This window comes from Macaca thibetana, chromosome 1, assembly GCF_024542745.1.
Source record: "Macaca thibetana thibetana isolate TM-01 chromosome 1, ASM2454274v1, whole genome shotgun sequence".
Classification (NCBI taxonomy): Eukaryota; Metazoa; Chordata; class Mammalia; order Primates; family Cercopithecidae; genus Macaca; species Macaca thibetana.
The window spans coordinates 188,166,679-188,179,968 of NC_065578.1; the positions used below are offsets into that span (position 1 = coordinate 188,166,679).

Sequence of the window (13,290 nt, forward strand, 5' to 3'; positions counted from 1 at the left end):
GGAGACAAGCCTGGCCAACATGGCAAAACCCTGTCTCTACTAAAAATACAAAAAACTAGCCAGGCAGGGTGGTGCACGCCTATAATCCTAGCTACTCAGGAGGCTGAGGCACCAGAATGGCTTGAACAGAAGGCAGAGGTTACAGTGAGCCGAGATCACACACCACACTCTAGCCTAGGAGACATAGCAAGACTCAGTCTAAAAATAATAATAATAAATAAAAATAATAAATAAATAAAAGTCAACAAATAAAGGAAAGATCCATCACGTCCACATGGGTGGAAAGAGGAAGCAGCAACCAGCCCTGTAGCTCCTTTCTCCCCCACCAGTCCCAGAGCTCTCAAGGGATGGAGAAGAACCAGGAAACAGCATCTTGGGCATGAAGAGTAGGAAGGTAAAACTGAATCATATTATGCTTAGGGTTATAGGAGACCTGGAGGTTTAAGGAGGTTTAAGAGAGGAGATGTGACTTCTCCAAGCTCACAGTGCCAGTACAGCTCTCAGCCCCCTGCCTTCCCTTTTCTCTCAGGTCCCTAACCACAGCAACTCAACTGAGAGGGGGTCTTCACAGAGCTTGCTCTCCTTAACCATTCCAGTGATTGGGATCAGGTGCTGAGACACAGGAATGGGAGGAAGGCCTCAGAGATGGGACCCCCATGATAGGACAGATTGCTGGAAGAGGCCAGCTTTGCAGGACTGAAACCTCTCTCTACCAAAAAGGGATCTGGAGATTATGAAATAGTTTTTCCATGCAAGAAAGCCTTTCAGCAGCTGCAGCAGCTGGCTAAATCACAGATGAGCCATAGCTGTAGCCTCTACTACATGACAGGCTCTCCCCACCCCAGCCCAACATCCTCCCCAGGCTGTGACTTCCCAACTGCTGGACACCAGCAGCCCTGGTGGGATCTTTCTCAGGGCCATTCAAGGTCAGAGAGATGTAAGGTAAGGTTTATAAAACTGGATAGGTGGAACTCGCCTATGAATACATATGTTAGTTAGAATAAAGGTGCACTTCACTTCAAAGAGATCTAATTTGCAAAACCTAAACACAGTATATGGAGGAAGTTAATTAGAAGCTCTGTTCACATCAGGAAAGCTTATTCCACTTTATAACATGATTCGCCGCAGGGTTAGGTAGGGAATGGCTGTCTTCAGTCTAGGCTATAACATCCAATAGCCCATGTCCACACTTGAGCACGTAGTCACAGGCATTAGGAACAGGTTTCTCCACTCACAATGGCCACCTGTGAATCTCCCAGTTGGTGCAGTAGAAGATGGCACCGACGGGATGTAAAATCTATGAGAAACGAGCCTGGGGGAGGAAGACGCAGGGGCAGGACCTGTGTCTTTGATTTGAAGGTGGGTTCATGGAAGAGGTGCCTTGAGACCACAATACCTACAAGTTCTGCACTCTTGTTTACACATACCTCCTCTAATGTCTTTCCATTGTGGCAACAAAATTATCCAGAAGGTACCGTTTGTAGAAAATGCACTCAGAGAGGGCAACCCTTCTTCCTGTTGTCCTCCAGCTTTTCTTCTAAAAAGGTTATTGAGTTTGATTTCAAGTGAACCTGAGTTGTGCCAGCTAGCTATTCACTAGCTCACCCTGAGTCTCCTAAACTTTGTAGGCCTCAATGTTCTCATATGTAAAATGGAAATAATAATGCTTGCAATCCTATTGATATTATAAGGACCAGAGATCATATTTACAAAGTCTCACAGTGTACAGAAGCCCACTAGAATACAGTGGTCACGCAAATGATAGAGATTGTTGCTGTTGTCCAGATGCTGAATGTGTGTGTTGGTGGCTGTGTGTGAGACAGGAGTTCTGAATGGTGACAGGAGCTCAGCTTAGGACACGAAGGAGTTTCCAAAGTTTTAGGGGCTAAGCCATTTCAAACGGAACACTGTGTTTGGAAATCTGTAAGAAGAGAAAAAGATATTAAGAAAAGCAAAACTGCTATTTCACAGCATAGTCTAAGGAGGAAAGTTCTGAGAAAATGGATGACAAGTGAATATTCTAGGCTATAAGCTCTGCTGTGCACGGGAGCCTGTGAAATTATAACAAAGCAAGCATGCTTTGTTTTATACACACCAGGGAAAAGCATGAAGCTATTAACAGAATACCATCATCATAAGAAAAGAGAAAGGACTTTAAACTCACTTAGTCCAATTCTTCATTTTACAGATAGAGGACAAAAGAATGACATCACCTCTCAGTTAGTAGCCTCCCTTTCTTCTCATTCGATGGGAAGCATAGCTGTCAGGGTATGATGCAGAAGTCCAGGGACCTTCCCCCTCACAACCCCCCACAGACACCGGCCTGGCCTATGCTTGCTGCTCCTGAAGCTGAAGTGCTTCTGAGGCCGGCCTTTCTGGAAGGTGTTCCAGCGCACTTTGAGTGTGCTGGGTTAACAGGGTGAGGAATTTCAGTCAACCATTTCCCTGTCATGGTATTAGTTACACTGGGTGCCTCATTAAATGAAAAATCCCTGAATTGTGTCGTTTCCTCCCTGCACATGCTTAGGCTGTTCTTAAGTTCCAGCATCCTTTTCCACCTGGTGGGATGCAAAACGTTTGGAGAAAACAGCGATTCTTCTTTTCCCTTAAATTACTTAACAGTCTAGCCAGGTTTAAGAGTGTTTCCTGACCCTGTAAATTACAGTGTCTTTTTCTTTTTTATGCTGGTAAAACACATGACACAAATTTATTTGCAATCCAATAAAATATTCTATCCTGGTTTTAGGATATAATTGACAATAAAAACACTTTTGAGTAGTAACATTCCAGTATACATGAAAGGCTAAGTAGCAATTCAAGGCCATATGTGATTAAATGCTCTCAGACCTCAGAGGCAAATCTGGCTGACATTTAATGAGGTCATAGAAGGCTGCAGTGGAACCTCACGTTATTGCTGTGATCCCCTGAAGGACAAGGACCATGGCTTATCAGCTCTGGAAATTTCTAAAGGGATCAGGTCTCTTCGGCCCAGATACATCCTGCAATAAATGTTTGTTGAATTAAATTAATTTGTGGCTAGAAATAACAGCAAGGGTTTTCTAGGCTGAGTAACAACAGAAACCCACTTGCAGAGATAAGTCTTCTGTTAGGAAACGCCAAGAACAGTCTGGCTACAGGAAGGCTTTCCCTGGGGAAGCAATGAGAATAACAATGGCCCAGGCTGCACAGACCACGGAGGCCAAGATAAAAGCATTATGCTTCCTCCTCAGTCTGTGATGAATCATAGAAAATTTTTCAGTTAGGAAGCAAACAGTATGAAAATTAACCAGAAATAATGGGCAAGAAGGATGAGAGGTGTGATATTATGATTTATAACAAGAAACACGTTTGGTCTTGGTTCCCTGATTCCTGGCACACAGCTCCTAAAAGCCTTGGAATCTCCAAAGTGAGGTGTCTTTTGTATGTTAATGAGATGACTGCTATAAGGGGTTGGAGGGTGCTCCTGAATAGCCTCAGAAAGGAGGTGGTTGCCAGGGAACCAACCTTGTGATTAGGGGATTGGAACTTCCAGCCCCACCTGCCCACCCTGCTAACAAGGGGGAGGAGAGAGGCACTCACAGTTGCTAAAGGTTGAGTTAATCACCAGTGGTCAATGATGTAATCAATCATTCCTATATAATGAGGTCTCCATGAAAACCCAAAAGGACTGGGTTCAGAGAGCATCCTGGTTGCTGAACATGTGGAGGTTTGGGGAGGGTGGCACACCCACAGAGGCCATGGAAGCACATACCTTGACCTATGCATCTCTTCCATCTGGTTCTTCACCTGGATCTTTGTAATATTCTTTATTATAATAAATAAGTAAATGTAAGTAAAGTGTTTCCCTGTGTTCTATGAGCCGCTCTAGCAAATTAATGGAACCTAAGGAGGGGAGTCATAAAAACCCCCAATTTATAGCCAAATGGTCAGAAGTACAGGTCATAACCTGGGGACTGTGACAGGCATCTGAAGTGAGGAAAGTCTTGTGGTCTGGGCCCTTAACTTGTGGGATCTGATGCTATTTCCAGGGAGGAATGTCACATATGAATTGAATTATAGAACACCCAGTTGGTGTCTGATGGAAAACTCCCTGGTATATGGGGAAAAATCACTTCCAGAGGGGAAATGTTCTGAGTTGTGTTGACTGTGTAAGAGAAGAAAAAGTGTTTATCTCTTACAGGAGGGTAAAAGCGGGAAGCACTTTAGCTTTGTAACGTGAAAGGAAAATAAAAAACTCGGGACCCCAATTCACTCTGCCAAGAGGAAAAAATAAAGCTGAAAGCTGAGTTATGCAAGAAGCTGCCTTTCCTTTTGTTCCTATGCAGGCTACAGATAGAAGGTTAAATATCTCCACACGTAGCTACTCCGTGTTCACCTTATCCTATGAAAAGTGCAAATTTACTCAACACATAATTGACTATCCCCCTACCTGCTCCTTTTCTCTTCCAACATGGGAATTAACATACCCTCCCTATTTCCTCTCCAGCCCACTTTTCCCATTTAAATATTGAAGCCCTCAAAATCATCTCTGGAGAAAGGTACAGACCACAGATTGTTTCTGTGATTCCATGTTTCTTTCTCCCAGGCATGTCCTTAACCTTGGAAAAATAAACTTCTAAGTTGATTAAGGCCTATCTCAGATACTTTTTGGTTTACAGTAGCTAAGCCCAAAGGCTTACACTTGGGTATCCTGGGTTCAAATCCCAGCTCTGTCCTTTCCTGCCTGGGCAATCTTGAGCTTACTTTCTCCAGTTTTCTTATATATGGCAGAGAAATAATAATAGTATCTACTTCATTGGATTGCTGTGAGAATTAAATGAGATATTCATAAAAACTATGTAGTGATTATAATGCCTGGCACTCAGTAAGCTCTCAATTAATTCACAGCTACAGGGAATGCCACTGGAGGCACAGAAGTACTTACCATTTTACAGCTCATTAAAACGGTTCACTAGTCCACTATTCAAGCAGACTGTACAGTCCACATTGTCTAGTTTGTAAATTAAGTTATATGTTCTCCATTATAATTGCCCAACTCTTTCATACTGCATATAAGCAATCTGTTAGGCAGCTGAAATAGTGAATTCAATTCTCACAGCATCTCACCCCTTATTCTCTCCACCATAACCAGCTATTTCCAGGACTGAATTGGAAAGAACTAAAAAACTTTTCAAGAAAGACTCAAAACTCAAAGACTCCTTCTTTACCAGCTCCAAGGATTGGTTTGCCCAAGTGGCACCATGTTCTAGATCATGGGTTTCCAGCATGGGGAAGGTAGGAGCACAGAGTTAATGAGGAAGTTCACAATTCAATATGGACTCAATTATTGTTTAAAAACTAAAAGTTACCTAGGATGTCTCATGTGTATGCCTACCATGTTTTCAAATTCTGTTCTGATTAATAAATTACAAACTTATTGTCAAATATAACCGATTTGTAACCTTTTATCACTATATATTTTCTGAATACACAGATGACAACATACCACTGTTCCCATGTGAGGGTTTTTAATATCTTTTGACATTTTAGAGGAGTCTACTAAGTGTGGTCATCAAGAAAAAACACAGATGTGGCAAGAAGAAAATTATAGATCACTTGTTTTTAGGGAAAAAGGAGCTATGTGCCTATATCCTAGATAATAAATGCCTTAAAAACAATGCAGTGATAGAAGCTATTAAAATAAGCAGAAGGGTATCAGATACGGTCTTATCCTTTGACTCCAAGACCCTGGGAGAGATTTTCAATGGCAAGAAAAATTTGAAATATGAAAAGTTTGCTTCCCTTTCCCTGTCTAAAAATAGACATCAGTAATAAAGGGATAGACTCTCTCTACATGCAAATCCCAGAATTTTTTTTTTTTTTTTTTGAGATGGAGTTTCACTCTTGTTGCCCAGGCTGGGGGGCAATGGCACGATCTCGGCTCACCATAACCTCCGCCTCCCAGGCTCAAGCAATTCTCCTGCCTCAGTCTCCAAGTAGCTGGGATTACAGGCATGCGCCACCATGCCCAACTAATTTTGTATTTTTAGCAGAGACAGGGTTTCTCCATGTTGGTCAGGCTGGTCTTGAACTCCCGATATCAGGTGATCCGCCCACCTTGGCCTCCCAAAGTACTGGGATTATAGACGTGAGCCACCCCGCCTGTCTGCAAATCCCAGAATTCTTATCCAGAGAGGAGTCAGCCAAGAAAAATGTGAGAATGCAAACATGATTAAACGTCCATAGTGCCTCCAAGTAGCTCTCACCTGTCCTGCCATTCAGGAGGATCGGCTTGCCCTCCAGCGTTCCTCGCATGGGCACCACCGTGATCTTATATTCGGTCCCTGGGTGCAGACCTGGAAATAAGCAGGCAGTGCGAGACATGAGTGCAGGCTCCAGACCCCTCTCCCCAGCACGGCTCCTCCCCAGGATTTCTCCCATGAGGGAAGATGAGGGGTTTTGCTTCCTCCTCCAAAGACGAATCTGTATCTGCAGGTGGCAAATAAAGCCCTGCAGGAGCAGTGGAACTTGAGGAGTCACTGAGGGGGCTTACTGGCTGGGGACAGGAGTAGGGCATCAGAGCAAATGAGAAGACACCAATTGAAATGCATTTCAAATGCTCTCTGGTTCTTCACTGGGCCACTTAGCACTTATTTCCCAATTTTATTTATAGGTCCAAATGTGTTTCTGCTCCCAGCAACCCTTTTCCTTCCAAAGTATCTCTCCTTCTCAATGTAATATTTAGCCTAATTTTTTCCTATTTATTTATTAGAGACAGGGCCTCACTGTGTCATTCAGGCTAGAGTGCAGCAGTGCAAACACGGCTCATGGTAACCTCAACCTCCTAGGCTCAAGGGATCCTCCCACCTTAGCCTCTTACGTAGCTGGGATCACAGGCGTGAGCCACTATGCCCAGCCCTTTTTTTTTTTAAAAAAAAAATTATTTCTCTGTAGAAGCAACTAGAATTATTATTTTTCCTTGGGCACAAATATTCAGACTCTAATGGTAAAATGCAGACAAACAGCAGCTTGTGTGAGGCACACACCCTCATTCTTCACTCCACAAACACTAAGAACCCCAAAATGTCCTGTCAACACAGAACTCAAGGAGTGGATGGCAGAACAAGGCTCCAGGAGGGAATTCACCATGAAGCTAATAAGCCCCACACTTTCATGGGTCCATCCTAAGGCCTTGTGCCTTAGTAATACACAAAAGTAATTTGTGTATTACTTTTCTTAAAAAAGAGCCCTGGAATTGTACAAACTTCAGGCACTGCCAAACTTGATCCATCCCTGCAGCCTTGTCTCCTTAGCAGCCATTTGAGCTCCAGCTCTTGGCAGCATTAGCTCAGAAATCTGAAACAGGGAGCCATCCCTGCTCACTGCTCCCTGCCCTCCTCCACGCCTCCCAACACAACCCCTTCCGTGCATCATGCTCAACAAACCAATCTCAATCTGTCTCTCTCTCTCTCTCTCTCTGTCTCTCTCCCCCGTCTTGCCCCCAATACCCAAATACACAAGTTCCTCTAAAAGGAATATCTATACACCATCAAATCCATCCTGCGACACAGACAGGGTCTTCAAGAGAGTTTGCTGACTTGGAGAACATCTCACAAATATAATCTGTTAACAAGGTGCTCTGGGATCGAGTTCTGGAATGCTGGGACAGAGTCTACAGGCCTCCTGGGTGGGCGTACGTCTGGCAGATTCAAGGATCGGATTCAAGTGTGATTCCTAAGGCCCCTGGACTCTCTGTGCACACTTGAGCAGTGCAGATGCCAGTGCTGTCTGCACACACTATCCCCACCTCTGCATCTACAGCAAACACCCCACATTCCAGTGATGGCTCTTACCAGTGATGTCATATCGGCTCTTGGGGTCACTGCTCTTCGGCACAGTGACCTCAGTTACCTCCTGCCCTGTCATGGGGCCATATCGCAGCTTGTAGTAGTCCACCTCGGCCGAGGGGTTTTCCCACTCCACGTCGAGGGAGTGCTCAGTCTCCTCTGTCACCCAGGCAGTGCCAAGTGCAGCAAGGTCTAGGGCAGGGGTGAGGGAGGCAAGAGAAAGTGGTGAAGAGCAAAGGTTCTGAGATTCTGTGACAGGCTGTTGGTTATCAAGTCAGCTCCCTTTCTTGACATCTCAAGAGCTGGCTTCAGTCCCAGGACACAGTTCTTAACAGGTGTCTTTGAGCTACCCAGCTGCTGTTTTTCACATATTCCACAGGCAGACTGTCTTTTGGGAAAGCCTCCACTTCCCCATCCCACCAGAGGCCATGTGGTCTTCCCTGTCCACACTGACTTTGGTCAAGCCCAGACTGTACCTCTCAGGCTGGCCACCCAAATCACTCAGTCCAGAGCTCAGAGAGCTACAGCCCTGAACTAAAGGCCCACTCTTCAGCTGCAGAGCCCCTGCCCTCTAAGACGACCTCAGGATAAGAAGCTCAGGCATTTCCATGGAAAGTGGAGAGAATCCATTTCAAACTTTCTTGAGAACAACATTAATGATCCAACAAGCTCCTTCCTTCATCTCCCAAATTGCAGCCCTTGCCTCTCAGATTCTCCTCTAAGGATGAACCCTAGGCAAAACTATAAAGTAGGTGAATTTTAACTCGGTCCATCTGAGTGTCCTTCCTGCTCTTTCTACCAAATTTTAGCACTTCCATCAGGTACCTGGTATTCTCATGCTGCCCAATCTGTCTGTCCTGTGAAGGAAGAGAGTTATTGCATATATTTATTTATAGTGAAGTATTAATGGCTAAATGTTTACTCTTCTGCTCAGAAAAAAAAAAACATGAAATTACAGTGATTAATACAAACGAATGGCTCATTGCTATGGCTCTAAGGGGAGAGCTTTCCTAGGGGATGGGAGGACTGGGGTCTTTGAGGAGCAGTTTGAATTCCAACAGCCACATCCCAGGCTGAGGGAGCCTGGCCTTCTAAGTTTGGAACAGGAAAGCCAAGGCCCCCCCCAGTTCTCAGGCTTCCCCCCTTCATCAGTCACGCCCCCACCTTCACCTCCCTGGAGGTGTCTCCACCCAGGCCAACTGACGGATGATGCAGGACAGAGAATTAGTGCATCAGGCCAGGTGTGAACTCAGTGATCTCAAGGTCCCTGGGCTCTGAACATCCCCGATTCACTCAGTTATGGATAAAGAGCCTCACAGAGCCTTTTCTCTGAAGCTTCTCCTCTCACCCACGGGCTTCCATCTGCCAGGTGCTGTTTTTAGACTTCCATTAAAGATGGAATTCCCTGAAGGACAGGTCAAGAGGTGAGTAATAAACGTGACTTGAGGCTTGTAGAAGAGTTCCTACATGGTGTAAAAGAATTGGGAGGGAGTCACAAATGAAAAAGCAGGGACTTAATGAGAATGTTCCCGATTATGGTGGGGATGAATACCTCTTGTCTTAGGCTCCCCTGAGGAGCAAATAAGAATGTGTTTAAGCCGAATAAGATTAGAAGGTAAGAGAAACTTCACACTAGCAGAATTTTACAAATCCCGAGAGCAAGATGTCATGACGGGCTGCTAGGACTTTCAGAATAGGCATCTCTATGCTGCACTGGGAGGCTTTGGACACAGTGCTAGCTGTACCAGAGGTAGCCATAGACAAAATGGGGAAGAAGAGAAAAGCAGAGTCTGCCAGCCACAGCGGGCCTGGCTCTCACAGTGAGGACTTGGTGTCTCCTATTGAACATAAACCATTTCACAGGACATCAATGTCAGGTCACTCTTGACCATGTAGATCAAGACAAAAGCAAGACCCTTCCATGATCAACGATGAACACAGACAAAAACATGACCATTGTCCCAACCACACAAATAGCTAAACACCCACTCTCTTGACTACTATGAGTAATGACCACTTCTGTTACAATCACCAACTTTAGCCTCTCAGAGGGGAGAGGTTCTCCTCACTTCTTGACAGCACCCAATCCCTGCTTCCTTACACCTTCCCCCAAATTACATAACACAGGCCCAAATTCTCTAACCAGTCCTTTCTAACACTGTCTACTGAGACACCCCTATGGTCTCCCATAGTGTGCAGTCATCCATGCTAGAACAATCAAGACACCCAAGTTGTTTAACTACAGGGGTGCTCCTGGGGGTCTTTAGCTTGAGGGCACTGACAAAGGCAATCACATGTGGTGCCCTCATGATGACCAAGTCTCTCACAGTCCTTTCCAACACTGACCCATCCCCACCTTCACCCTACTCCCACCACCAAAAAGGACAAGCAGCTTGATGTCTCTGCAAAGACAACTGCATGCCAAAGTTCCATCCATCTGTATCTTCCTAGATCTTTCCCTAGAAGTTTAGGGCAGGATGGAGGCAGTAAATTTTTATCAGTACCTAGAGCAGTGCCTGACAAATGGTAAGTGTTCAATAAAAATGTACTGCGTGAAGGAATGATTCAGTCATTCAACCAACTACGTTTTTCCAAATCCTTGAAGATCTAAGCTGCTTTAAGAATGTTCACAAGGAAACAAGAATGTTTAAAGAGTAAGCAGTGATGCTTATCCTTCTAAACATTTTGGTGGCATTTGCTGGTGCACAGGAGGTTTCGTTTCTCCATATCAAGCCTCCACCATCCTCCATCTTGTTCTGTACCCCAGGCTATGTTCTCTGTGAATTGAGTCAGCCATTTTCCCTGATCCTCTGGCTTCCAGGTTCAGCTAGCAGGAATCATCAGCAGATCAGAGGGCAGAAGACAGAATTCTGTGGAGACACGGTGGATTGCCTGCATCCCTCTACCAAAACAATCCCACCAAGCAGCTCTTTTCCACAGTTCTCTCTGGGTCCAAGTACCAACGTCCAACGTCTATCCCTTGCCCCTTCAGGCAGGAGTGTATCCTTATTGATGCAGGTCTTCGTGTTTCACTATCCAACCCCCACCCACACTTTTGTGAACAACCTGTTGGTTAAACTTTGAAATTTATTATCCCATTCGTGTCATGTCTTTCCCACCGAGATGAATCTAACTGATACAGGTGGCTTCAGCAGCCTCTCACCATACCACCTTGAACTTTCTGAATGGCTTTGGGGGTTCAGTGAGGGACTGGGGATGCAGGTCTACCCTTTGACTGCTTATGAGAAGGTGCAGACCCTACTAATCTCAGGGACAGAGAAGACCCCATGAGCCCCCATCTAGCAGGTCTTCATGGGCTTAGAGGACCCAGTAATCAGGGAGCAAGGAAAGAAGAGAGAGAACTGGGACTCTTCAGAACCTAGGATTGTGGCAGCTGTGTTTTTCAAACTCCAAGTCAAGGTAACTGCCTGATGGGTATTTGTGGGAATAATGAAAGAAAACATTTAGAATGGGGCCTCTCCTGGAAACCCTGGGGCATCAGGTGGCTTCCTCACCTGTGGTGGCAAGTAGATGCTGTGGGCTGCTAAAAATGTCTTTCTTGACGTTACGCAGGGTGACTATGTATTTGGTTCCAGGCAGCAAACCGAGAATCTCATAGCTGTGTTGCTCCTTGGGCACTCGGATCTGCTTCCCAGACAGCTCCTTCCCCAGGGGGTAGTAGTTGAGGAAATAGTGATCCACCTGGCTGGAGGGCTCCCAGCTCACCAGCAGAGATTCCTCCGTGCTCTTGAGCAGCTGCAGGCCCTGTGGGGCGACCACTGCAGGCAGAACAGGAACAGGGAAGAGAGGGTGAGCAAGGCAGGCAATCCAGACCCAGTGAGTATTCCCTGAGCATTATAAGGGTGGGCGTGCAGGATGCAGACCTGTGTAAGGCGCCATTCCCGACCCCCAGAAGTTATTAGCCGAACAAAAGGTAATGAATACTAACCCCCTCACCACACGCACACACTCACACACAGCCATTAGATCACAAGACCAGCGGTCCTCAAGGTTAGGGCCTCAAACCAGCAGCATCAGCATCACCTGGGAACTTGTTAGAAATGCAAATTCTTAGGCCCCATCGCAGAATCAGAAACTCTGGGATTGGGACTCAGTAATCTGGGTAGGCTAAAGGAAGACACCCCCAAAGGGAACAACGTGTAATTGACAGTTAAATGGTGCATTGGAAAGAAGAGTCCGGCGGTCCCCCCCCCCCCCACCCCCCCCCCCCCCCCCCCCCCCCCCCCCCCCCCCCCCCCCCCCCCCCCCCCCCCCCCCCCCCCCCCCCCCCCCCCCCCCCCCCCCCCCCCCCCCCCCCCCCCCCCCCCCCCCCCCCCCCCCCCCCCCCCCCCCCCCCCCCCCCCCCCCCCCCCCCCCCCCCCCCCCCCCCCCCCCCCCCCCCCCCCCCCCCCCCCCCCCCCCCCCCCCCCCCCCCCCCCCCCCCCCCCCCCCCCCCCCCCCCCCCCCCCCCCCCCCCCCCCCCCCCCCCCCCCCCCCCCCCCCCCCCCCCCCCCCCCCCCCCCCCCCCCCCCCCCCCCCCCCCCCCCCCCCCCCCCCCCCCCCCCCCCCCCCCCCCCCCCCCCCCCCCCCCCCCCCCCCCCCCCCCCCCCCCCCCCCCCCCCCCCCCCCCCCCCCCCCCCCCCCCCCCCCCCCCCCCCCCCCCCCCCCCCCCCCCCCCCCCCCCCCCCCCCCCCCCCCCCCCCCCCCCCCCCCCCCCCCCCCCCCCCCCCCCCCCCCCCCCCCCCCCCCCCCCCCCCCCCCCCCCCCCCCCCCCCCCCCCCCCCCCCCCCCCCCCCCCCCCCCCCCCCCCCCCCCCCCCCCCCCCCCCCCCCCCCCCCCCCCCCCCCCCCCCCCCCCCCCCCCCCCCCCCCCCCCCCCCCCCCCCCCCCCCCCCCCCCCCCCCCCCCCCCCCCCCCCCCCCCCCCCCCCCCCCCCCCCCCCCCCCCCCCCCCCCCCCCCCCCCCCCCCCCCCCCCCCCCCCCCCCCCCCCCCCCCCCCCCCCCCCCCCCCCCCCCCCCCCCCCCCCCCCCCCCCCCCCCCCCCCCCCCCCCCCCCCCCCCCCCCCCCCCCCCCCCCCCCCCCCCCCCCCCCCCCCCCCCCCCCCCCCCCCCCCCCCCCCCCCCCCCCCCCCCCCCCCCCCCCCCCCCCCCCCCCCCCCCCCCCCCCCCCCCCCCCCCCCCCCCCCCCCCCCCCCCCCCCCCCCCCCCCCCCCCCCCCCCCCCCCCCCCCCCCCCCCCCCCCCCCCCCCCCCCCCCCCCCCCCCCCCCCCCCCCCCCCCCCCCCCCCCCCCCCCCCCCCCCCCCCCCCCCCCCCCCCCCCCCCCCCCCCCCCCCCCCCCCCCCCCCCCCCCCCCCCCCCCCCCCCCCCCCCCCCCCCCCCCCCCCCCCCCCCCCCCCCCCCCCCCCCCCCCCCCCCCCCCCCCCCCCCCCCCCCCCCCCCCCCCCCCCCCCCCCCCCCCCCCCCC

The 13,290-nt window shown here is 50.6% G+C and overlaps 2 protein-coding genes across 17 annotated transcripts in view; one reads left to right on the forward strand and one right to left on the reverse strand.

Moving 5' to 3' along the window:
• The window catches only part of MRPS14 (mitochondrial ribosomal protein S14), an 868,813-nt gene that overhangs the window by 779,292 nt on the left and 76,231 nt on the right, over nucleotides 1-13,290 (forward strand). The window lies entirely within an intron of this gene.
• Nucleotides 1-13,290, reverse strand: part of TNN (tenascin N) — a 123,238-nt gene that overhangs the window by 47,229 nt on the left and 62,719 nt on the right. Inside the window, exons 6-8 of the mRNA XM_050794339.1 lie at nucleotides 11,342-11,605; nucleotides 7,833-8,018; nucleotides 6,246-6,335 (exon numbers count right to left, since the gene is read on the reverse strand). Coding sequence (XP_050650296.1) covers nucleotides 6,246-6,335; nucleotides 7,833-8,018; nucleotides 11,342-11,605 — 540 coding nt within the window. The remainder of the gene's footprint in view (nucleotides 1-6,245; nucleotides 6,336-7,832; nucleotides 8,019-11,341; nucleotides 11,606-13,290) is intronic.